Raw genomic sequence first — 25,081 nt, 5'->3', positions numbered from 1 at the left:
GCTTCCAGACTAAAACCATAAACATGGGACACACTGCAACGACTGAAGCCAATAATTACTAACACCTGGAAAGGCAATGTTAAAGAGAATTCTGAGAACTGATGAAGCAGGGTGAAAATCATCCAACTCTGTGAGAAACAAACACACTTAGAGGTAATGTGGTCTGAAAGGCTTTCCTTTAGGTTGATCAGAAACTGAGGTAATAATCCATGATGAAGAAAGGTAACTCACTGCAAGATTTGCTCCAACTCAGGCGACACATACCACACAGAGGGGCTGCTTTTGCTGCTGCTAAACCTATATAAATAAGACCAATTGATACTGTGTAATTTTCAAAGAGTGAAATGCACTCCTACCTGCACTTTGAAGCAAAAACTGTCACAGTGCTAAATTAGGTTATATGCATACATTTGGCGCACAACTGGCCCCTTTTTATGCAAATGAACCTCACTGAAAAAACAGTCCAATTCTCAAAAAGCACTAATAGCCACATGCTGTGACAGTGAAATTAAAAGTGTCTTCAGAGAGTTTATTAGAGGTGTCATGCCCAGAATTCCCAGTGATCATGGCAGCAGCGGTTGTAGACAGGCAAAGGCATCGTCATGCCAGGCGTGCCGAAACACCTTGTCGGTCAGGACCTGTAGGTCGTGGTCTGAACATTTCTGTTTTCTTTTTCCCTCTCCCGTTCTTCTGCCTACTGTCTTCCACCTGAAAAACTTTCTTGGTGGGTCCGCGCTGTAGTATCATGACCGCGATTTTGTTGTGAAGCTGACCTTGGGACAGGGCAAATAGGGGTTGCAGGTGATGCAAAACTCATGGTGCTATCAGTGGCTGCACCCACGTTCTTTGTGAGTTCACCTGTCAGTACAATATACAGCACTGTGACTGCTCCTTTCAATTTCTCCTTCATATTTAAATTTATACTGTATTTATTCCTGCTTATTTGATCTTATTTATTTGATGTCTTAATTTCCTCTGTACTCATGCCTCTTGGCTTTATTCTCATTTTATCTGCTATGTCTGGTTTTACTTGTTTTTGTTAAGCACTTTGTAAGTTTGTTAAGAGAAGTGCTATATAAATAAAGTTCATTATTATTGTTCCTATTATTACTATTTACACTGAAAAGAATCAACTCCAACAGCATATATCAACTCTGATCTTCTGTTGAATTCAATCATTTCTCTGTGTGATTTCCTTGCTGCAGTCAGTCATGGGAAGAAAAACAGAAAATATAACATCTACTGCCACACCTAGCACTAGAAATTAATTACGGATGTGAAATTAGTTTTAAATGTTAAGACCTGTGTTCAATTTGAGTAGTAAATATTGTGAACAAATGTCAAGCTGGGTTGGAAATTGATTTATTGCTTTTTGGAAAAATCTGTTCTCAACAGAGGTCACGGTGTTCCTGGGGAAATGAAAGATGCATTAGATGTCAACACTGCAGCTTTAGCCCCAGGCCATCCCAGTACATAGTCACCAACCAACCAACACACACATACACACACACGGGAAAGGTAAGACTACAAGGACACACTAACTGTGGGTGTGCTGCTGTGTTATGCTTCCTACAGCTTACAGTTTTGAATGTTCCTTGAAGTATTGTGTTGTTGCCTGTTCCTAAATAATACAGGTTAATGATGACCCTGAATGACACTGATGACTTAAAGGGGATTTTATTTTTTAGTCAATCAAGTGTATAACGTGCAGATGTTTTTGTCTGTTGACCAATTAACTGTTCTAAGTAATCAGAATTTCAGTCAACAAAGATTTTCTTTGGTCAATGACAGCCCTAAATTTGAGTAAAATGACCCTTTAATAACTGCAAATTTCATTATTTTAAAGCAAGAATGAATAAGTAGAATAATGCCACATGCTATAACGCAGGCTTACATTGCATTCGCTTAGATTAAATAGTCTTCTTCTCACTTCAGTCTTACTTTGGAACAAGTGATGCAAAGCCATCAATGAGCTTGAAGTGACGCTAGACTAAACTAAAGTTAATGCTCAGCAGGAAGCGTGCAGAGGAGGTCATAATACAGTCCTGGCAGAACGGTCCGTCTGATCACAGCAGCCATTATTCATTCACTAACCATGCTGTGTCAAGGTGGGCCCTGGGAGTCCAGCCCACTATTAGTGCTTTGATCCTATGCGCCCTCAGCCAGCAGCCACCCACACTCCCACAGGAACGCTCTCCTCTCAATTTCTCCTAACAGGCCTGCGGAGACCACAAGCACGGACTCGGCCTACTGTCACCTTGCCCCGATGGAAAAGGTATAGCAATAGGTTTATTTCAGCCAGCAGCGCTTTTCGTCAAGGGCTATAGTAGCAAGACGTCCTTCAAACAAAACGTGTTAATGTGTGTTGTGTGCTTTTATAGGGTCTTGTACGCCTATATTAGAACAAACCCAGATTTGATAAGCAGATTTTGGTACAGAGGTTGTTGCAGCTGACACAGTCCTTGCTGAAGGCATAAATGCACAGAGCAGTGCAATGCAGTGTGCAAATTGTAGAGTTTCATTCTACATTTTAATCAGTTTTTCTTAATTATAGGATAAACTGCCTGGACAGATTTGGTTATTTCACTAGAATTAAACTGATAACAAAAAAGTTATTTTTTATTTGAAATTCAGACTTGAAAATTAGCACTCTACCTCACAATTTGTGATGATCTTCCTAAAAAAAATGCATGATGTTTTCAAACTCACTGGATTAGAAACAAATGAGAAGTTTCGATGCACCTCCACCAAACAATTCACATTATGCATGTATTAACGATTGGGTGTCAGTAAAATATATTCACCGTTCAAGGCTCGCCTGCTTGACTGTGCAGCATTAAAATTGTAATACTGCACTTTCATTTACAGCTATGTTATAGCAAGTATGCCAAGTAAAGATTGAGTTAGCAGATGTGCCACACTGCTGCACCTGCAATCTGCCATGATATTCTTTGCAAACAGACTTTGGACAGTGGCTTCTGCGACTAATGTGTTAGTAAGTTAAAGCTTTAAGAACCTAAAAATGAGGCAACAAGTTGGCAAGCTAGCCTTTTCTTACCAACATCCATGGCTGTTTCCATGAAACTCTTCTGCCTGGAGGCAAACTCAGCAAGCAGCTTCTGCTGTCTCTCTCTAGCCCTCTGACGTCTGGAAAAAGAAGAGTGAAATACTGTTAAATAAATCTGCAGCAATATGTAACAACAACCCAATATTTAACTTTAGATCAAAACCACTGAAATACTAAATGTGTGTATGCAATTGTAATATAATCAGCTAAAGAAGCAAGACTTTTAACTCATTAAATTAGACTAGCAAGACTATATTGTAGGAATGTATTATATAATTTCCATGAGAAAAGACACACTCACTGTCATAAACTGACAACAAGCACTGGTCCAGATAATAAGTTCCTGGCACCTACTTCCTCCATTTAGGAATATTAATCACTGCACTTCCACTTCACAAATGCTTAACAGTGACATGGGGATAAGCATATCTGTTGTGCAGGGCATGTCTCTCCTGATCACCCACAGCATGTGCAACAGATTTGTCCATGTAGCAGGGCATACAGGGCTGTGCTGTGAAAGTTGGAATGGTTGATTACTGAACTAATATGGCGGGTTGAGAGCCCAACTCTGCAGACGTACAGGGTGAGAGCTGACTGTAAATTAAGTCCCTAATAAGAGGACATAAACAAATGCTGACAGGAGCGTCACAGCTCAATAATTTCCACTGATGGCTTCAGGGGTGCCGACAACCAGCGTGAGGAATGGGCAGCAGCTTCTCACTTCTGGCTGCCACTGACCGCACTGCTGCCTGACAGTTGCCTTGGAAACAGCACTGGTTTGTGTAGAATGGGAGAGATTCTACCTTTACCTTGTACCTCTATCTGTGGGGTGAAGCCAACCCCAAAAGCAGGCAATTATTAAACCGTTATAGCCCATTCCATCATCATTAGAGGAGGGAAATGGGAGGCATGGACTGGTGGCTAGATGTGAGGCGGAGGATCAAAACCCACCAAGTCCAACAGCCAATGCACCCCATTTTCATGGTGGAGCAAAGATCACTACAGTGCTAATAAGAACACATATGATGATTGTGTTTGTGTTTAGTGTTTCACTGGCCTTGATTTTGCCCATTGTGTTTACATGCATGTTTGTTTACATAAGAATGTCACCAACATGAGGGCAGCACTTATATAGTGGAAGAGGCACAGTCCTGATAGTCTTATCAACCCCTGGCAACGAGCCAAAACGTCTGTCGCTTGTAGTTTTACCCTCCAACAACTTCATCCTCCACTCCGTAATTCCACCAGCCAACCACCTGGCTCCTAGGCCGTCCATCCATGGGAGCAGACTGCAGCACAACGGCTGGATTGTGAAGGCAACTGTGGTGTTCCCAGAGCTTTGCTAAGCTTGACTATTTGTACATTAAATCTAAAACTTAGTAATTTGGGGCTACTCCTATACAAGTACTGTACATGTACTTTCTTGTTGATTGTTAATTACTTTAAAAAAATGTATTAAAGTTTTCTTTATATTCCAATTCCAATGTCTGTATATTCTTAAAAATTAAAAGTCCATTGCTCTTTGAAAAGGTGAACTTGCATGACTATGCTACAATCATTGTATCAGTGGCATAAAATAGACTCAAAATGACCATAATATAATTTATCGCCATTATTTGTGGGACAATATGCCTGCCAACAAAAGTGTTATTGTGACGTGCCTAGTGGTAATGTACAAAATATTTGCTTCTTGACACTCTGCACTTCCCAGACAATATTACTGGGAGTTCTTATTCAGAAAAGCAAGACTACATTTTCCCTTAAGGGGTTCTCGTCACGCCCTGCTGTTTATAAGATATGACAGGCTAAGAGGATAATGAAAAATTATCACTTCCTTTGATTTACACTATACCACACCATACTACTCTAGATTTTAATACAATACATTTAATGCAAATGTAAATCCATAGCGGTGAATGTTATTTAACAAAGAAGAACCGTGCATGATTATGTTACCTCTCTTCTTTATCCATGGTTTTCTTGTCTGTGGGACTATTCTTCTTTGGTGGCACAGGAGGACACACCTTTCCACAAATGTCCTGGATGCTACGCTTGATTTGGCAGCTGCGCGTGGCCGCCTTGGTGAGGATGCGCTCAATGGCTGTAATGCCATCTCCATGAGTGTGACGGCTCGTGTCCATGTCCTCCAGCCAGGATGCGGACAGGGAGTTCTGCTTGGACGACAACTTCTGGTGGAGCTTAATGAGGAGGGACAACATGCTCTCCCGGATCTCCAAGATCTCCGTCACCAGCTGAGGGGGAGTGCCTGGAGGGACCCAGCGTGTTGAGGAGCTCTTGGGCCTGACAACCTGGGCGGCTTCAGTGTTGCTGCGGTTGATTATCTCCTGGAACTTCCTCCTACGCTCTGCTACAAGGCTGAAGACCTGAGCTTCGCGCAGGTTCTAAGAAAGCAGAGTGTAAAATATTTTTAAGGAATTTATTTATTTACATGACAGTACGTATATGGTGAACATTTTGGTATGAAACGCCATCATGAGAACAGTTGTTTTTGTATGGGTGATCCAACACCCAAGTCTGGCAGTGTTAGTGCCATGCCTTATGATTAAAGCTATATGGACACACTGTAAACACATGGTATGTAAATAAATTATTGTCCCACACATAAAATTCATCACAGCACACAACATTTCAAGTATCAAACCCACGTCATGTCAGCAAAATATACAAACAGATAAAGAGAAAACTCCAACATCCCTTCATTCCACCTGCATCTGGGTGCTCTGGCAGAACTCTCTTTTTGAGCACAAACACAATCTCCTAAAATGACATCACTAGTAGTCTGATGGACTTTGATGGATTGGAGGGGTGCTTCATTTCCATAATCAGACAAGCACAATACACATAAAAGTCAAATTAAATGCCCGGGAAAAAAATTCAGCTGACGTTTCACGAATACCTTTGGTGATAGCACTCAGAACAACCATATTCCTGGGGAAAATTCAAATCATCCTGATGGGCACACAAGCCTTCTGAAGGATTGCCATGACCTGACCTGACAAAAAGGACCTGAGCTGCACTGTTAAATAAACATACATAATAAAGCCCAGTCAAGGCAACATCAATCATACTGACATGCAGTTAAAAAGCATTTACCCAAACCTGCGTTTCACATGTAATTAGTTTCAGCAGTCAAGAGGGGGGAAAACTGCTGAAGCGCAGCATTATACACACACACACACACACACACACACACACCCCATAACACACCAAGGCAGACATCCTTTGAAAAACAAAAAACAAACATGTGCAAAGACATTCTGTCATAATTAAGATAAAAAGAAGACAAACGCAGCTGCTAGTGGCATCACAGCCATCAGCCTTTTTGTAGAGATGGACATAGATAGCTACCTCTCTCCAATTGCCTGAAAGACGCCTGGAGTTCTGTGGAGCAAGTACAGCAAAACAAACAACAATAACAGGGATGATATGAAAGAGGAACATGATGGTACCACACAATGTCAGAGGGTAAAAACGCACACACGTCAGGCCAGACCTCAAAGAAAATGTGAAAAAACAAGATTATTAGGGATTATTAGATTAGGGACGATGAACGTCTGTTTCAAATGTCATAGTGATCCATCCAATTGTTGTTCATATACGGATGCTGGACCAGAAATTAGTTCTTCAGGGAGTTGACCCCAAACTTTGTCAACATGCAGTGAAGTCTGATAAACTTCTTGTTACGAAGTTTTATGATCTATGTATGAACGACTTATTCACAACAAATCCCTGCATGGCAGGTAACAGTATTTAATTAGTATTCCGTATGTCAGTGACTTATTTAAAGGTCCAGTGTGTAGGATTTAGCAGCATCCATGGGAAGATTGTATATAAAATTCATAACTATGCTTTCATTGGTTTATAATCATCTGAAAATAAGAATCAGTGTGTTTTCATTGGCTTAAAATGAGCCATTCATATCTACATACGGAGCGGGTCCTCTTGCACGGAGTCCACTATATTGTTCTATGGTAGCCCAGAACGGACAAACCAAACACTTGCTCTAGATAGGGCCATTCAAGTTTTCACGTCAGCCACCATAGTTCTCTTACACACTTGGCACATGGGAGAAATTTCAGTCTGCACCTTCACTACTAGATGCCACTTATTCTGACACACTGGACCTTTAAAGCAGCAGTTTGATAGTTTTGGAAATACACTTATTTAATGTCTTGCTGACAGTTAGATGAGAAGACTGATGTGATTGATGATGATTATGTCTGTAAATATGAAGCTATAGCAAGTAGCCAGTTAGCTTGTTTAGCACAAAGACTGAAAATAAAAAGAAACCAGCAACAAAATCTGCCTAAAAGCACCTCCAAAACTCTCTAATTATTTAACATGTTAGATGTCATGTGTTTAATCCGTACAAAATCTGCCTCTTGGCAACCTCACATTGAGGACAAGACCATCGCTGCGTCGCTATGCATGACATACCCAATATGTTTATCTTTCAACATACTTTTATTTGAATAAACAGTTGTATGTATCTTTGCAGACACACTGAGCTATAAGTACCACGTCACTTTCTGAGAGCCTCCTTGCTGGCTGGATATGTGTAACCATGGTAACCCATGCAAAAGCTGATGTTTAGCAGGTGTAGTGTTTATGTGGGTACCAATTCCATGGCACACCATCCAAATGTTTCTTTTTACATATTTCAGTCATGGTCAAAGTGGTGGAGTGTCTGACCAACAACCCTGGTGCTACACCACTAGCATGGGTAACAAAAAGCCCAAAGCACGCTGTATCTATAATAAAGTCATCCATCTGCAATGATATCCCTACAACAATACACAGTATAGTGTTTCCTTAATTGCACATCAGTCAGTGGACTTATGACCAAAGTTTTTCACCTCTATAGGTATTTATTACTTACTGGTGTTAAAGAGCTGCCGCTGTTGCTGAAAATCTCACATACTGTTTTAGCCTACCATGTAGCATGTTAGTAATTTGGATGCCGCCCATGTCTTTGGCTGTACCCCTGTTGGATGTGCTAGCGTGCTGCTCAGTTTAATGCAATGAAAGTGCAAGTGACATTTGAAACACTTGAAAAAATGTTAAGTCCCTATCAGCTGATAATCAGCCATTGAAGCAAAATTTATCTTTTCACAACTTTTAAGAGTTACTAGAACACTGCAGTACCTCTTCTATTTAGATTCAGCTCCGACATGCTATGTGAAGTCAGTGTTTATGAATCTATAATGCTGTTCATACACTTGGTACTTTGTTTACTTTCAGCTCAGAGCCATCAATTCAAGTCAGCATAAGCGCCATGTATTGTTTTGTGTGCGAATCTGTGGAAACCGCATTGGATTGGCACTGTGCTGGTCCACTGACCACTGAGGAGAACAAAAAGACACCAAAATAGAACTGACAGCAACACAGGCTCTACAGTTACCAATTGTAAATGGCTAACCTTTGAGCACATACACAACAACACTGGCACTAGAGTGTGTTTTTGGACACCAGATGAATTCAAGGCCAATAATCATTGGCATGTTAGCTTGTATCTCCTGAGAAAAATATCTAGGTCTTGAGCATTTAGATGTTTGGCTTTCTTCCTCAGCCACTGGTTCAATGTGCTGCCATTTGTACTGGCAGGAGGCATACAGTCAATAACAAACTGGGAGTCAGTAGTCACTAGAAGTTTCACTTTCAGTAGTTTTTATTACAGTGACATTGCACTGTAGTAAGGGCTGCACAATATTTTGGTTTTTATAGTCATCACAGTGTTAACTTGCACAATAAACACACTAAAAAAGACGGTGATACTACAGTCAAGGATGTTCTGAGATAAGAAAACTGTATCTATGTTTTGTTTTTTTTTATCATTGGTGCCTTTTGTGTATTATTTGTTCCATGAAAGACTTTTGGAAATGATTTCCTTTCATTTTCTTCAATGAGCAACTTGTTGTGTTTAAGCAGTACACCTAAAGCAGCAGAGAGGCAGAACTGACTACACTTTAATGTCTGTCAATTTATCACAAGTAGTATCATTATTACAATACTCAACATTATCATTTATTTTCTTCAGGGTAGCCCTGATTGTAGAGAATGACACTGTAATTCAGCTCAGCCTACAGCCAGAGCTGCCTCTTACCTGGCCATAAGAAGAAGCTTCAGTGCTGGTGCTGGGAGGTGGCTCTCTCTTCACTTCAGGAGCCGTCTCAGGAACCCGCACCCTCACAAAGTTGATAACATGGTGCAAATTAGAGAGGAGGTTTGTGCCAGGAAACCAGCTGTCATGGCAGTGCTCCTCAATGCAAGGCTCCTGAAGGATAAGATCCTGTTAGACACCGGTGCACACTAGATGTCTGGACAGTGAGGAGAGTTGTTGTAACTCTAAACAAAACTCTAACTAACTGTAACTCTAAACACTAATATCTCACCTCATCCGCCTTGTTGTCTTGAACCTGGTTGTCCAAGCCCAGCTCAATCAGGTACAGCACCATGCACAGCACGTGCTCCGACATGTTCTGATGATCCATCCAAATCTAGAACATATCAAACTACTAGTTTATACTGAGGAACAGAGAAATGTTCCCTTCTCTACTAACACCAACTATGTAACTGTTGTTATGGTTACATAAATACTTTGACACACACTGAAGAAGACTTTCTGTCGAAACGTCTGTGTTTCTGGTAACGCCACCCAAGTTGGTTTATTAAATTTACCAAAAGGACATTTTTGAGTGCTGGCTTCTTTTCTTTTTTCTGCTGCTTTTGTCCGTGCACCTGTTGAGTGGATTTATTTTTGAGAGTGCTTGCTTCTTTCCTATGTGATTTTACATAAATACTTCACCCACAAAATGATATTTTGTATGTCAATTACTCGCCCCATGTTAAACTAAAACTTTTTCTTTCATGCCACCACAGTGGATAATGAATCCAAAACCGGCGAACATTCTTTATCAGCAGCAGAACTATATATAAAACATCCTTTATCAAAATCTAAAGATCTAAGAAAAGAAAAAAAGTGGTAACAAAGGATAAAATACAACAAAAGTACAAGTTAGATAAAAGAAAAATAAAATAATTTAAAATCTTTACCCACTATATACACCTTTTACTTATACGGATACTGTATGTGATGACACACATGGTGTGCAGTGTTAAGATATAGAAATATAGCCTAAAAATATTAATGCACAGTAAGTGGTAGAATATTGCACATGAATGGCACACAGTATAAATATAAAGGATATGAATAAGGGTATGTACACATACATGTGAATATATGATATACAAATGCTTATTTTGTGCATAAAGTAGTCCTTTACATAACCATTTGCCTGTTGATGCTTTTGTCTTTTCATTTCTCCATTATGCCTCGTCTATATTATATGGTCTGTCCATTTATGCTACAGAAGCTGCTTCTATACTGTATTGTACCAATATCTTGCAACATGTCAACATCAATTAACTGCCAAGTCATATTTCACATGCACCAATTAAATATGGCAAACAGAGGCACCTTTAATTTAGCTCAAGGAGTAAATTGAGATGCAAGTGCAGGACTGTATTATACCACATAAATAGTCGTTGAAAGGCTCACCTTGTACAGGAGAGTAAATATTACAATGTGCAGTGTCTTGCAGTGCAACAGCTTGATTAGGCCTTTGTAACATGGATGCAGAGGAGTCCTCTCCTTGTAAGGAGGCCATGGGTTGCCGGTGTGAATGCCAGACTGTTTTAAACTAGGTGACAAAATTGTCAACAAAAGAAATATCAGAGGAACAATCAGGAACACACAGAGCATAGCAATTAACACACCCACAAGGGTGTGAGCTTGCTTACAAAACAGAATGGTTGAGCTTCCACATAAAGCAAGATGATGAGAGAAATAATGGTTTGATGAAGTGACACCTCACATTGTTCAGAATAATTCACTGTACAAAAGGTTTTCATCTATGCAACAGAGCAGCCAACGCGCTGCTCACTCTATTAGCGATGATGGGATCATTGTTATATAAAACCAGGGCCAGCCTGACAGGCAATCCATCATATTCAAACTGTGTGAATAAGCAACATGAGGCTGGTATCAGACTCTGAAGGTGGCAGTATGTTTCAAGGAGAAATATGCCGTAGCTTCGTCTGGTTTAAAACACCAAAACCAGCCGAGAAGAGAAAAGCATATATGTACATTTAACTACATCAGTAATCAATCTGTACTTTTAAACTATACCAAAGACAGCCGAAAATCCCTTTATAAAAAGGTTATCTCCCCAACTACTATTTCAAACACAGACACATTCAGTGAGGGTTGCTTTCATTATAATTAGCATCTTCATGCGTTCCAGCAACCTCAAAGAAAATTAACCCTGAGGTATCTCCTTCACCTCCATGGACATGTTTGTCCTGGGGGGTGACATGTACCACAATCAAACAAGAAAGATTTCCTCAATTCGATTACAATTTAGACTGAAATATTGATTTTTCTCGACAGCTATCTAATTGGAACCAACTTGAGCACCCGCTAGACCTGACCTTTCTTATCAAGTCCCTTCGTTGGCCAGTAAGAGAGAGAGGTGACCCTGCGACACTGAACGGAGCATGATGCAGGTTGGTTTCGTCAAGGAACATGAATACTCGGACAATATGTGATATACAGTGATAGAGAGTTTATCAAATATCTAAATGATATAAAGAAAACATTTACTTGGGGAGATCAAGGCGACAGCGTTAACTTACAAAGCTGAGTATCTGTCCATTGCTGACTGGACATCACGCCGATAGACCGTCCTGAGAACGACCATGATGGGGTCAAACTCCCTCTCCCACACCTCCGCTAGTTGAGGAAAGGGAAAGAAATGCTTTTTAACCTCTGGTGAGAAGTGACATTGATTCACTTTCTTCTCATTTTCACCTTTTCTATTTAAGTGGTGTAAGCCTGCCCCCAAGTGGTGTGCTGAGGACCAATGACACAGATCTAATATTCCAGGCTGTCGGGCCTCACGTACGTAATATTATTGTTTTTCTACTCACATATTAAAATATAAAGTGATTGTTATGAAATACAATACATTAATATTTTCCCTCTTAATGGGTTATGCAAGAGATCTGTGACACAGGTATACACCGAGCACAAGAGTGCTTGTTATGTACCACAATATATCAATTCAATTCAAACAGCCCAGTGATATGCTTAATACTGCATGGCACACTGTACCAATTTTTAGTTGATCTTGCTGTTTCCCCCGTTTTCTCCCAATTTGGAACTCCCAATTCCCAATACATTGCGGTCCTTTCTACTGCTAACAATACTGTTGGCCAGTGGAGGGCAGCAGTCACATATATCTACCTAGATGCCACAAACAACCAGAGGGCGCTCAGCATCCCAGTTCAGAAATGTCACTGTCTGAGTCCCTGGGCCCTAACACTTAATGTCAAAACCTGACAGCTGCTTGTCAGCATTAACCCACCAGCCACCTTTGTGACATCCCCCACTGCACTTTTCAAAAAGGTTAAAGGCCCATCCACACCAAGAACAGTAACTATAACGATAACGATGTGAGCATCCACACTTATGATCAATAGCATTCTGTAAAAACTGGCACCTAGCACTTGCTGCACACTCCGGCAGCTTAGGAAAATGGATATTGATGACCTGTTCCTGCTGTAACAGTCGTCTCCTTGTCTCCATTGATAATAACAATAACAAAACACAACTAATTGCGACTGCATCCCAGATGTCCTTCTTCTTGATAGCATCTTTACAAAGACAGATAGAAGTCTAAGATAATAGTTTGTTTTATCAAACAGCGGTGCATTAATTTTACCTCATTGATGAGGATCTCAGCAATGGCATCTGCCATGTTGAACATGACGGTAAATTCAGATGGATTTGATTCGATCTTTTATTGTTCACCAAGTTGCTCTGAAAGTGATCCCAACAATATTGTTCACTACTGTTGTCGCTGCTCGAGTTAGAACAATTTTTAAAAAGACATATTTATAGTTATTGTAGGAGAGAGGAATGTGTTTGGGTTGCTCGCCTGTCACTATAGGTCACTACTGGTAATTGGGGACGTGTGTGTGTATGTGCCTGTGTTGAGGTATCTCCAGAGAGAGGGAAAGTGGGGAGCATTTACTTTATGTTGACCTCTACAGCCCTTCTGGTCCAGTTTTGCTGCAATATCTGAGCATCAGACAGACCTCCCTGGATAACCCCTTTCAGCAGCTAATTGTTGCTTATAGACAGTCGCTAAAACAGTTATAGTTATAGTTGTCATTCCTGGCATGGACAGCCCTTAACAGGTTACTTATTACAACAGACTGTTTCATAAACTGTGCCTTCAATATCACCACACACATCCTACCTTTGGGTGTGTACATGCCCTGCTGCATGGAGCCTCCAGGCTCAAACACCGGTGCCTTGAAGTCAGCCACAGCAGAGAGCATCTCCTCAAAACTACAACTCCCTGGTACAATGCCACTCTTTGGGTTGGGATTCTCGGGAATCTAAGAAAACAATCTTAAGGAAAAAGACTGCCATGGATGACTGTATATTTTTTCTTATTTCTTATTTCTTTTTTCTTATTAACATATTAGTATTGAAGGATACGAGGTCTAAGAGTGCGCTGTGTGTACGGTCATTCATACACAGCTGCGAGACCATCTCAGCCCGCAGGATCTCATCATCCGTCATCCCTGTTAGTGAGAGTCAGAGGGAGAATGTGAAGAGAAAGTGACAAAGATTATAGCCGTGAATTAAACACCAATTAGCAGAACTCAGTGTGAGTGTAAGCCGTGGGGTTTAAGCCAATAGCGAGTTGTGTTTTTTAATCTGTTCAAGCAATAGTCTTAATGCAGTTTTATTTGACCATAGGTTTATTTAATTATATCGTAAGCGGTTTGTTTATTTCTTACTCCCTGTAGACTCCCTGTGTGCATCGTCCATCGTACCACTTACCCAAATGAACACGGAGGCTTGTTAGTATGACCAGGAAGGTCAGCGCTCCTTCAAGCATTGGCCTCTCCTGCTCAGAGTCCAACACAGCATTCTGATGCTGAGACGCCATGGTCAACAGGTCGACCACTTTGAACCTGTGTGACACAAGACAGTGAATACAATGCTACAAATCCGTGTTAAATTTAAAACGTAAAATTTTATATGACTGCATGTGCTGTTGGAGCTTACCTCTCAAAAACACTTGAGATAAAGTAGTCTGGATCTAGTCTTGATGCACAGACCTTTAAAAAATTAATGAAGAAAGAGAAATTCAAACAGGAACAAGAATGAAAATAATTATTGTTAAAACAGCATAAAATTGGCACTGATAGTGTTTTTTGACACAGCAATACAAACCTGGAGCAGATAGATGTCTGGGTCAATCATGGAGTTGCAGAAGTGTGACTGCACATAGGTCATAGCCTGTCCCTTGATCTGCAGACCATTCCGGACCCACATGTTGCTGTGGATCTCTGACAGGCATGCCTACAAACAACCGCAAATGTTTTAAAGAAGTATATCACTGCTGGAAAGATGACGCTGTCTGTGCAGTAGAAAGACACAAATACCTTTGAAATTTGGGCAAAATGACCAGAGAAAACAAGGAAAGGATTGTAGCAATTGCTTTGCTCAAAAGGTAGAAAACCTTTAACTACCAGAATGCAAGGTGCTGCACCAGGCCAATAAACGCTCCTCCTAGTGCTTGTGCGCTAAGCCGAAAAACAATATGGCTGCCAGCCGGTAACATCAGTCTCTTATTATACAGTAGCTAAAATATGTTTCAGAAGTTTTCACAATACAGAAAACAGTATGGTGCCCAATTCCTGTTCACAAACTCTTTAATTACAGCCAAACAGTGCACAAAATATGTTTCTGAAAAAGATTTTTGGTGAGAAATAGGCAATGTAGTAACAAAATCTTGGTTAATATTTGATCAGCACGGCCTAGTTTTTGACAGTTTGGTCTGAGTTTGTGCCGTGGTGGCGGTTGGCATACAAAAATGACGAAATACAATCTGTAATTCCAGCAAAAGCCTAAAAGAAATGAGCAGGGAGATCTTGAGCTCTGAGACTTGAAGGGGATATGTACATGAATACCAAACCACAAAACTGCTTACAGGCCTCTAGTGTTTTACCTGGATTTGGAGTGGATGCACCATGATCTTCATCAGCATCTCTTGGTCAGGCAGGAGGCTGTCCAGGTCCAGGCCTTGGCACTTTACAGCCTGAGAATTTTCAACCAAACAGTTAACTTTAAAAGCACTGGAGAAAGTACTGCAGAGTTGTGTCTTCAAAGATGAGAGCCTCTGACATACCTTACTGAGGAACATGGCATAGTAGCGGTGCAATGGCAGGTGAAATGTCACTTGGTTTGGAGAAGGCTGTAAGAAGATAAGAGCCATGAGCAACACAGGAGGAGAAAGCTTGCATGTTAACACAGTGTTGTGGCTTTTTGATTTACCTCGTCAATGAAACCAATGGCATCAAACCAGATCTGCAGGGTCTCCAAGCAGTAGCGTACCACAGTTTTGGTATATTCCTGTGTCTCCTGTTGACAGACCATTCATGTTTAACATTCATATAGGATTAGACAGCAAGTGCATGCAGCACAGGATGCTTGAGATGTATGTTCCATTAATCGTTGAAGCTCATCAGGAATGTATACAGGAGATGTGAGTGAGAGCAGTCTGAGGGTATAGACAGGACTTACTTTGACTTTGCAGTGTGTTAAGAGACCCCACATTGGCTGTGCACAAGCCTCAAGCTCTGCTGCAAACGCTGCATAGTATGTCTGAGACTCAAATTCCACATGTTCATTCAACTCCCGCTTGTTCAGGTTCATACCTATCACAGCAGGGAAGGGTTTAAAAGGTTAGACAGTGACCATATGTTATGTGGCTTCTTGCACATGTGAGCAACCAATTAAAAGAAATTTAAAAAAAAAAAAAAAAAAAAGAACTTTGTGTTTTGAAAATTCTGTGTAGACCTCTTTACTCCAAATGCACATTTTGTTCATGCACATACTAACATGTGTGTATTCATGTGTGTACCTGTGTGTATCTTTATTAAACATGAGAATTTAAAGCAGGAGCAGTGCAGCAGACATGCATACAATGTAACAGTGACACTGTGCACAGAAAGTCAGCAAGAGGATACTCCAGCCCACTGTGAAAGGGTCAGTGTTATTTTTAGGGTCTTGGTAGAGTGCACATGGCAAGTAAGCAGCACCACAATCCTAATACAGTGGCAGAGTCATACACCCAACAACTCACTTTTTCTAAGTGGCATTATCAGCAGAGAACAGGTGAGAGTCAGCCTCTCTGACTAAGCACACTGTTATAGAGTCTGACTGAAAATCTGCACAAGCAGGAGCAATCATTTAAACCAAATGTTGCATTTGACCTCATGTGTCATTAAAAGGATGCTATGGGATCCAAGAGCAACATTGGCTGTTTCATGACCATTTGCCTCAGCTGTTAAATCCGCTAATCTGAATGATCAAAGGTAGATATACAGCAGGGCACCCACAGTGTCTGTCCTAGATACTCCGAAGCCCTGCCCCCACCAATTCCTGCAAATTCTGCGCAACCAATCCCCACAACCTCTCCACAAATTTGACCAATCGTCGCAGTTTACCATGAGTTGTACAAGTCATAACAATCCCCTGCATAACGTACCCACACCCACTTCCTTCTTTCTGGTGGTGAAGAGGCAGACATGTACAACACAAATGTCTCACATTTACCTACAAAAATTACTGCTACAGACTGTAAAAGGCACTTCCCTGATGTTCCGCACAAAAACGAAAGTCATCGATTGACAAACACTTTTCTTTCGCCAAACACACCCCGAGAACATCTGAATGTGTCAACAACAAACACGACAATCACCATCGCGAAGGCTATTGCATCTAGATCTATTGCATATGCCAAAAGACTCATGTTGAGTTACATATGCATGGTTAGTGGTAACGTTAGTTGTGTATGAATCACAAATTCAGAAAAATGTCACCTTATTCTTATTGGAATAAGCTGACTTAGATTTTTAATGAATTATACAAAACACAAATTTCAACTATTTTTGCAATTCTCACCTGCCCCCCAATTTCATTGCAAAAAAACGCCTAAAAACATGACAACATTCATCACCATTTTTAGGAAAGCTGCGAGGAAATCAGGTATTTTAGGCCACAACATCCCCCCAACAGCATTTACCTCACCACTTATGACTTACCTTGGAAAAATGACACAAAGCTCATCCACAGCATCAACAATGAATGGTCCTCCAGGAACTTCTTTGCTACACTTTGGTGTGAGAGGATGTTAATAAAGTCACTAACTAATGGCCAGTAGGTGTTGTTCTTCAACAGAGCCTCGCTGCAGTTCACCACAACATGGCGACTGTTCTCTTCATCTAAAGGAAAATAAAAACAAGAGACAAAGAAACACATAGACATTTAGTTAATGGAATTTGGGCTCACTATCTATTTAGTCATTTAAAATATATAGAAAGAGACAAATGTGTGAAGACAATACATTCGCAAGTTACACAACTGCAAACCTGGCTGCCATACAGAGTAACAATTTAGTGTGAAGTACTGACAAAAAGGCTGCACTCAAAAATTCAAAATTCACTCTCATTTCACTCAGAGCCTGAACAACGAGAACAGCCAGAGGGATGAAACATCTGTGCATGTTTTTTTTTCTGCACTGAGAATGATTAAAAATAAAAAGCTAAATTAACAGCTGCGTTTTGCTCTTTAGAAAACAGTCCAGTTTTTCCCTCTTACAACATTTCACTGGCTTCATGTGCCTGTTCTGTTTACTACTAAAATGAGGGTGTTTATGAATACAGAGTTAATGATGAACCACTAACATAAAAGTAATGACCTCCCAGTGTGATGTCATCCATGCCTCCTGGCCTGACCTAAAACACTGGATCTTTTGAGTAAGTGCATACAATTTGTGACATTAAAAGCTCCATCTCTGAACATTTGACCACGCATACTGTGAGAGAAGATAATGATCAGTCTGTAATAACTTCTGAAAAACCTAGTTAGAAAATCTCACGCTGTTCACATGTGGTATGGTGATGCAAACTGAGTATCAAGCCAGCCACCTGCTTTGCTCTTTACAGAACCTCTTTGAAGTGTGACGAGGTGTGCGAAATCGAAATAATTAGACATCGGACACATTTGGAGGACTCACCCTGAAGTTCACTTTTAATAAGGCAACTCTCCATCATGTAGAGGAGGACTGTGACCATGATGTCCAGCAGCTGACACTCCTCCGTCACATGTCGAGCCAGCTCCTCGTTGCTGAACAGCTGCACACTAATATGTACAATGCGGTTGGACATGGTATCTGACTCGTGGCTTTTCATCAGTGTTTTCATGATGAATGCATAATGCTGAACAAATGTTTTTGTAAAAGTGATCTGCCAGAGAGGAAGAGAAAAGCCCATGACACAATTAAGGCTTACTGTTATGATGCTGTCACTTTCAAAAACCTAACATAACATATGACAAGCATCATTTCAGTTACCCGAGTCTACGCCATGATGTGCGACATAAATTAGACAACAACAACAAAAAAACAGACATGCATTTAAAAGTAAGAGTAGACTTATATTTTTGCAAATTAATTTTCACACATAAGAGAGAAAATACCTTATAATCTTGATCTGGCAACATGTTTAGTAGGAAGGTGACCATCTTCTGAGGAAACTCATACTTTATTGTCCAAAACAGCAACTCCTCCAGGAAGCATTTATGCTTCAGAGATTCTATAATAAAGGGGTCTGAGGGCAGAAAAAGGCACATAATAAGATGGCTGTTTCATGAAATATATACTAGTGCATTATAATTTGTTTAAGTTTACCTTTGGTACTGCTGCTCAGCTTAACCCTCTTCCTCTGTCCGACAGACTGCCCTGCGTCTTGGTCCTCCTGAGACGGGCAAAAACGAAATCAACACAAATGTCAATCTAACAAAATGACTGAACAGAGAACTGGTTCATATCAAATTAAAATATAGTCACTTGGGATGCTGAAAAAATTAACTATAAACCATGTGTGATTAATCATTTAAGGGTCCAGTGTGTAGGATTTTGGGGTATATATCAGCAGGAATGGAACATAATATAAGTATGTCTTCTTTAGTGTATCATCACCTGAGGAATAACAATCATTATACTTTTTTGTTAGCCTAGAATCAGCCAATTATATCTACAAAGGGAGTGGGTCTTCATCCATGGAGTCCACCATGCTGCACTACCATGTTTCTACAGTAGCCCAGAATGGACAAACTGAGCACTTCAGATAGGGCCATAAACGTTTTTGTGTCTGCCACCGTAGTTAGCAGCCCTCAGCGACAAGTTGAACAATATTGGTAAAACACTGATTTTTAACCTTTAACTGCTTCATTGAGTGTTTTTACTGGTTTAAATCACTGAGTCTGTTTATTTGAAGAAGAGGAGACCTCTGTGGATAATTTGGTTCCTGATAAAAACCCCCTGAACAATTAACACTGAAGGAAAATTAACACGGAGTTCACGCTTGGCACATGGGAGAAGTTTCAGCTAGTTGCAATCTGCAATCCTAACCGCTAGATATCACTGAATCCTGCACATTGCTCCTTTAATTATGTTACTATCAAGTAAAAAAAAGTACAAATCCCAAACATAAACTGAATGCCATTTGATTTGAAACATCTATGTAAGCTCTCATCACTTGTGATGGGCATTTTTGTTTTACATTTAAAGACAAAATTATTTATATAATAAAAAATGCCAGAATAAATTAACACTTAAGTTCAAAAACAGTTCAAACTTGTCAGTTATTTTTATATGTGATGCAGGCACAAACCTCTTTGTTAGACTCATCTGGGCTCCCTGGTGCAGTGGTTCCTAAAAAACAAACAAACAAAAAACATTTAGCTATTAGTAGCAGCACTGTAATCCACTGGACAAACATACGCAGATGCCTGAGACATCTCAGTTTGCAAAACTGACAGTTTGTACAAACAGCAATATTCAACATTGGCAAAAATAAGCTGTGACATACTTTCCATTTCCTACAAAATCATGTATGCAAGGTCTGATTTCTTTAGAAACAAGTGCTGAGGTCTGTTGTTTATCTTAACATAATTATGTCATACTCTATTATTACCTAGAATAGCTATGATGTAGGCAGTTCAAGTATACAGTGTGTAAAAAGTGCTAGAGGACGTGGTTACTGCAAGGAATAAAGCGTGAAAGAAAACTCTAATGCAAATTGTCAAGAATTTAAAATCAGTTGTGAAGCCATTTTAAACAGTTGTCAGAAGGTTATTGAAAGTTTCATATTAGGTGTAATGGTTACCCAGTAGGACCATTGCTCCTGCACCTCCTTCAGCACCAACAGTGACATCAGCAGTCGCACCTTGGGCTTTCTCCTCCACAGACACCAGACCTGAATTCTTCAACGCTAACAAATACTTGTCATAGTTCTTCTTAGCATATAAATTCTCCTCTTGGCCTGGAAGTGAAGCAAAACAGAATTTGCAACGATTATTGCAATGTCGAAATCTCAAAGGTAAGAAAACTATCACAAGCAAATGCACAGTGTTTCAAGTAATGGAGACCTGGGTTACGTATTCTACTTCAAAATACATGTCTTAGATAAAATTCAGACCAAAAGGTTTTCCATTTCTTTATATATCTTAACAATGAATCAATAAAATGCTGTGGTAAGACAATGCTTAATAATTACCAAACTCTAGATATTTACCCATGCTCAACTCCTTGAATGTTTGCTGATTGGTCAAGATCTTTGTCAGTACAGTTCTCATTGCGCCTCCCATCTTCGTCAGCTCCTCCAGGAAGGAGATCTGAGGTTCCAGCTGCTGCAGGACTTTCTGTAGATCTCTCTCAGTTGAGGTGTCTGGTAAAGCAAGATAAGAGATAAGCCATCAGACTCAGTACTTGTGAACATAACTTTGGATGTCAACAGTTGTATAACACTGGTATCGGTCTTGAACAGCAGAGTCTGTTTTGTATTTGATACACAACAAGATGTGTGCGTCATATATGAAATAACAAAGTAAACAAAAGAATATGAGATACTTTGGATACAAGGTTTCTGAAAGATACACTAAGCTTTTCATAGTTACAGCTTTTGTTCAAGATGTTCAGTGGGACAAAGTATACATTAACCCACCTGGTTCAATGTATCCATCCCTCAGATACTGTATGATACACAGAATAAAGCGAGGAAGAACCATCTCGGACATCAAGAGAAGGTCTCGAGGTATTGAGGGGATATTCTCCCCTGTTCTCAGCCGATGTCGTCTGCAAAACCTGTCAGAAAAAAAAACAAAAACAAATGTTGATGTTGCAGACCTTGAGTAAAGATAACAGCAGCCAGCTCTCTCTCTTACATTCATTCATACATTTTTGTTTGAATTCTTAGAGAGCTTAGGTGACACTGAGTTCAATACCAGTAATGGCTCCATAATGGTCCTGCCAAACCAGAAGGTCCAGTTTGGATTCTTTTTGTTCTTATTTTTTGTTGCATTTTATAGATGTAGTAATTGTGTTTAAAGCAAGGTACAGCGTTGTATATTGTGTTGGGTAGAGTTGGGTTAAGGTTTGAAGATGGTTGGGATTAAATGAGCATTCCAGGGTAAGAATCTAGTAGTTGTTTTTTTGTCTCTGCCCATACAAATAATGTGATCCATAGCAACACACAACCAACTACGACTCTTGCTCATGTTGCTCAAGATTGTTTGACAGAGACGAATCTGTCAACAGCAAAGACAGCTGCTTGATGGTGACACAATCTAATGTCGTAATATTTTGATACTCAAGAATAGTATCAAAACTGTGGCAACAATCTGCGTACACAATTATACATCATGGTTACTAAGAGGAAACTATTATTTGAGTAATAATAGCAAAAAATTAACAGCTCTACTTTTGTCTTTAACAGTAGTAAAAAGAGTACACATTTATATAGCGATAACTGAACCCCCAGACCATATTTACGCAGTCATATATCAGCTATATATAGATATAGAGACCTCCAGCTACAGCTACTGTCGGTATAATTGTTGCTATGGTTAGGCTAACCCTCTGAGCAGAGCTGCTAAGTCAAGGGTCTCCTATTTAAAAATGACAGGAGCATTGTAATATTCAAACCTGTTGCTGACTGGCAGTAATATATAAACAAATCTCATACAGAATTATCTGAAAGCTCAAACAGACTATGCGGACCAGGATACTTGTTACTAGCTAAGTTTAGGTCACCTCCCACCAAGACCTCACTCCATACCCACAGTGTCCTGACAGCTGCACCACCAGTCACCAATCTGTCAAGCTCCTGAAGTTCACAGATGACACTACAATCACTGGACTCATCTCTGGTGGGATGAGTCCACCCACAGGTGGGAGACTGACCATCTGGTGACATGGTGCAGACACAACAACGGTGCTCGAAAGACAATGGAGATGGTTGTGGATTCCCTTGAAGAACACAGCCCCACCCATGCCCATCACTCTTTCCACTTCCTGGGCACCATCATGACCCAGGACCTCAACTGGGAGGTCGATATCAGCTGCCACTTAAAAGCACAACTGAGGATGTACTTCCTGCGGCAACTTGCCACAGACAATGATGGTTTCACTTCTACACTGCCGTTGAGTCCATCCTCGCCTCTACCATCACCATCTGGTACGCTGCTGCCACTGCCAAGGACAAGGGCAGACCTCAGCGTGTCATTTGCTCCGTTGCGAAGGTGATTGTCTGCAATCTGTTGTCCCTCCAGGACCTGTACGGTTCCAGGATCCTGACATGGGCAGTAACGTTTGTGGTCGACCCCTCCCAGTCTGGACACAAACTCTCTGAAACTTCCCTCTCTGGCAGGACGCTGAGGTCCATTGAGACCCAGACCTCACCAAACAGTTTTGTTCTATCTGCCCTATCCCAGCCAAACCATTAGACACTACATGTCACATTAACGTCATCATCCATCTCTACACCTTATACTAACGTCTTCATCTGTCTCTACAAATTATTCTGACTTCTTAATCCGTCTCTACACCTTGTACTGACATCTTGATCTGTCTTTTCACCTTAAATTAATGTCTTTATCTATCTCTACACCTTATATTAGTGTCTTAATCTCTCTCTACATCTTTAATGTCTTGATCTGTCTCTACACCTTACATTAATGTCTTCATCTGTCTCTACTCCCTATATCAACGTCTCCATCGGTCTCCACGTTACATACACGTCTTCATCTGTCTCTGCACGTTACATTAACGTCTTCAACTGTCCCTACACGTTACATTAACGTCTTCATCTGTCTCTGACATTTCCATTAACGTCTTCATCTGTGTCTGTGCCTCTCTCTAAGCCTGACATTAAAGCACATCACTTAAGCTGTGACTAACATAGCACACACTGTATTAATACTTTATAATGTAAACTTTCACGTTACTTGGACAAAAAAAATTGCACATTTATGCACATAACTACATAACTTTCACTTCTAAAAACTGCACAGCGCTTTCATGTTTTGTTCAGACATATTGTACATATCTTCATATTATTTTATCAATTTTATTGCGATTTTCGTCTTCTCTTTATTTCTGTCTCTTGATTTTATCAATACTTGCTTTTATTGCTCATTTAATTTTCTCTTGGTATCTTTTATTTTTGTTGTCTTATGTACCAATGTTCCAAAGAATATTCCCTGTATGTGAAAACCAAGCTGCTTGGCAGTAAACCGGATTCTAAGTCTGACCTGTCAAAACAATACTAGCCGTTAGTTAGCTTAGCCAGCTTAGCTAGCAGCTAGCTAGCTTGGACTTACCCACTCTCTCGCATGACATTACTGTCTCCACAGTCACAGGCCCCACCAGCCTGGCTCCTGAACATGTTGAAATCATGGCCCGTGTGGTCTCCGTTATTAAAACACTCAGCACACAATGACATGCACGGAGAGATGCCACAGGTCCGGCATCGATACGCCACGAAATTAGCCGTCCAAACCAAGCCGCACAGAGTCGCGTTGTCATAGGACCGGACCGTTTTGCAGAACTCCTCGAAACCTTCGCCTCCTGCAATGAGACATTTACACCAGTCGAGAGCTTCTGTGTCCGCCGCTGGTTTTTCGGGATTTAGCACAGCGTCGAGCAGCTCCTGAAGTTGTCGCACCCCGGAGCTATTGTCAGTCCGATTTAAGTCTGCCTTCAAGTGGGCGGCAGTGGCTTTCTTGTCCCGGCGCAGCAGCGACGCCGCCATCATGCACTCTGGCTTGTTGTCCACAAATTTATTTTTGTTGTCTTGTTTCCATGTTCTCGGGTTTTCTCGCGACACAACTCGTTACGTCGTAGACGCTGGTGGAAGAATTTCCAAACGCACTTCACCCTCAGTACACGCAGAAATGTAAAAAAGACATAAAACAAAAAAGCTCTCTCTGTTTGAATATTTAGAAACAGGTTTACAGTTAAAATTAAATCTAATTTAAAAGACTTTACATTATTGTGTAAAAATGTGGTGTTTGGTTTCTTAAAAAAAATTCTTTTTTTATTTTTTATTATATTTCTATAATTATAATAAATTTACTAAATAATCTAAATATTTTATTTGTACATGCAAATTTAGCAATAAAAATGTATTGTATGAATTTGTTGTTTTTCCTCAGGATGAGCAATATGTTAAACTAGTTTCTACATAAACTAACAAAAAGGCTACCAAGACACTTGACGTCTGAATGTTTTAGAATATATATATATATTTACCTCTGGCTCTACTGTCATTGTTTTATTTGTATACAATACAAATAATTTTGTGTAAGAACAATTAAAAACAAAACGTGTTCAATGTGCAATGACTAATTTAAGTATTTGATCTTATCAAACTTTGTAGGACTATAAGTATTTGATCCAGCAGAGCATTAGCTCAGTTCATGCACTGTCATTCGTGCTGTTTTGTTTTCTTGTTTCTAGGTAACCAAAACCATAACTATGACTGTCCGCCCCCCACTGCGCTCATGCA

The 25,081-nt window shown here is 40.2% G+C and overlaps 1 protein-coding gene across 2 annotated transcripts in view; it reads right to left on the bottom strand.

Annotated features, from left to right (window-relative positions):
- The window catches only part of ubr3 (ubiquitin protein ligase E3 component n-recognin 3), a 56,863-nt gene extending 32,461 nt beyond the window's left edge, over positions 1 to 24,402 (bottom strand). Inside the window, exons 1-25 of one of the 2 annotated variants that reach the window (XM_049595167.1) lie at positions 23,895 to 24,402; positions 21,239 to 21,378; positions 20,810 to 20,962; positions 20,402 to 20,557; positions 19,907 to 19,947; positions 18,922 to 18,988; positions 18,711 to 18,841; positions 18,250 to 18,478; positions 17,276 to 17,455; positions 15,753 to 15,886; positions 15,504 to 15,590; positions 15,358 to 15,423; positions 15,178 to 15,267; positions 14,400 to 14,528; positions 14,232 to 14,284; positions 14,004 to 14,137; positions 13,656 to 13,741; positions 13,411 to 13,552; positions 11,783 to 11,879; positions 10,647 to 10,788; positions 9,481 to 9,585; positions 9,192 to 9,362; positions 6,437 to 6,469; positions 5,024 to 5,469; positions 3,059 to 3,147 (exon numbers count right to left, since the gene is read on the bottom strand). In XM_049595167.1, coding sequence (XP_049451124.1) covers positions 3,059 to 3,147; positions 5,024 to 5,469; positions 6,437 to 6,469; positions 9,192 to 9,362; positions 9,481 to 9,585; positions 10,647 to 10,788; positions 11,783 to 11,879; positions 13,411 to 13,552; positions 13,656 to 13,741; positions 14,004 to 14,137; positions 14,232 to 14,284; positions 14,400 to 14,528; positions 15,178 to 15,267; positions 15,358 to 15,423; positions 15,504 to 15,590; positions 15,753 to 15,886; positions 17,276 to 17,455; positions 18,250 to 18,478; positions 18,711 to 18,841; positions 18,922 to 18,988; positions 19,907 to 19,947; positions 20,402 to 20,557; positions 20,810 to 20,962; positions 21,239 to 21,378; positions 23,895 to 24,328 — 3,535 coding nt within the window. In that variant the 5' untranslated portion in view covers positions 24,329 to 24,402. The remainder of the gene's footprint in view (positions 1 to 3,058; positions 3,148 to 5,023; positions 5,470 to 6,436; positions 6,470 to 9,191; positions 9,363 to 9,480; positions 9,586 to 10,646; positions 10,789 to 11,782; positions 11,880 to 13,410; positions 13,553 to 13,655; positions 13,742 to 14,003; positions 14,138 to 14,231; positions 14,285 to 14,399; positions 14,529 to 15,177; positions 15,268 to 15,357; positions 15,424 to 15,503; positions 15,591 to 15,752; positions 15,887 to 17,275; positions 17,456 to 18,249; positions 18,479 to 18,710; positions 18,842 to 18,921; positions 18,989 to 19,906; positions 19,948 to 20,401; positions 20,558 to 20,809; positions 20,963 to 21,238; positions 21,379 to 23,894) is intronic. The other variant, XM_049595168.1, reaches the window with a different exon arrangement.
- Between the last annotated feature and the right edge of the window lie 679 nt (positions 24,403 to 25,081).

The sequence above is a fragment of the Epinephelus fuscoguttatus genome, linkage group LG13 (assembly GCF_011397635.1).
Source record: "Epinephelus fuscoguttatus linkage group LG13, E.fuscoguttatus.final_Chr_v1".
NCBI classification, from domain to species: Eukaryota; Metazoa; Chordata; class Actinopteri; order Perciformes; family Serranidae; genus Epinephelus; species Epinephelus fuscoguttatus.
This window is presented reverse-complemented; position numbering and strand designations above follow the sequence as displayed.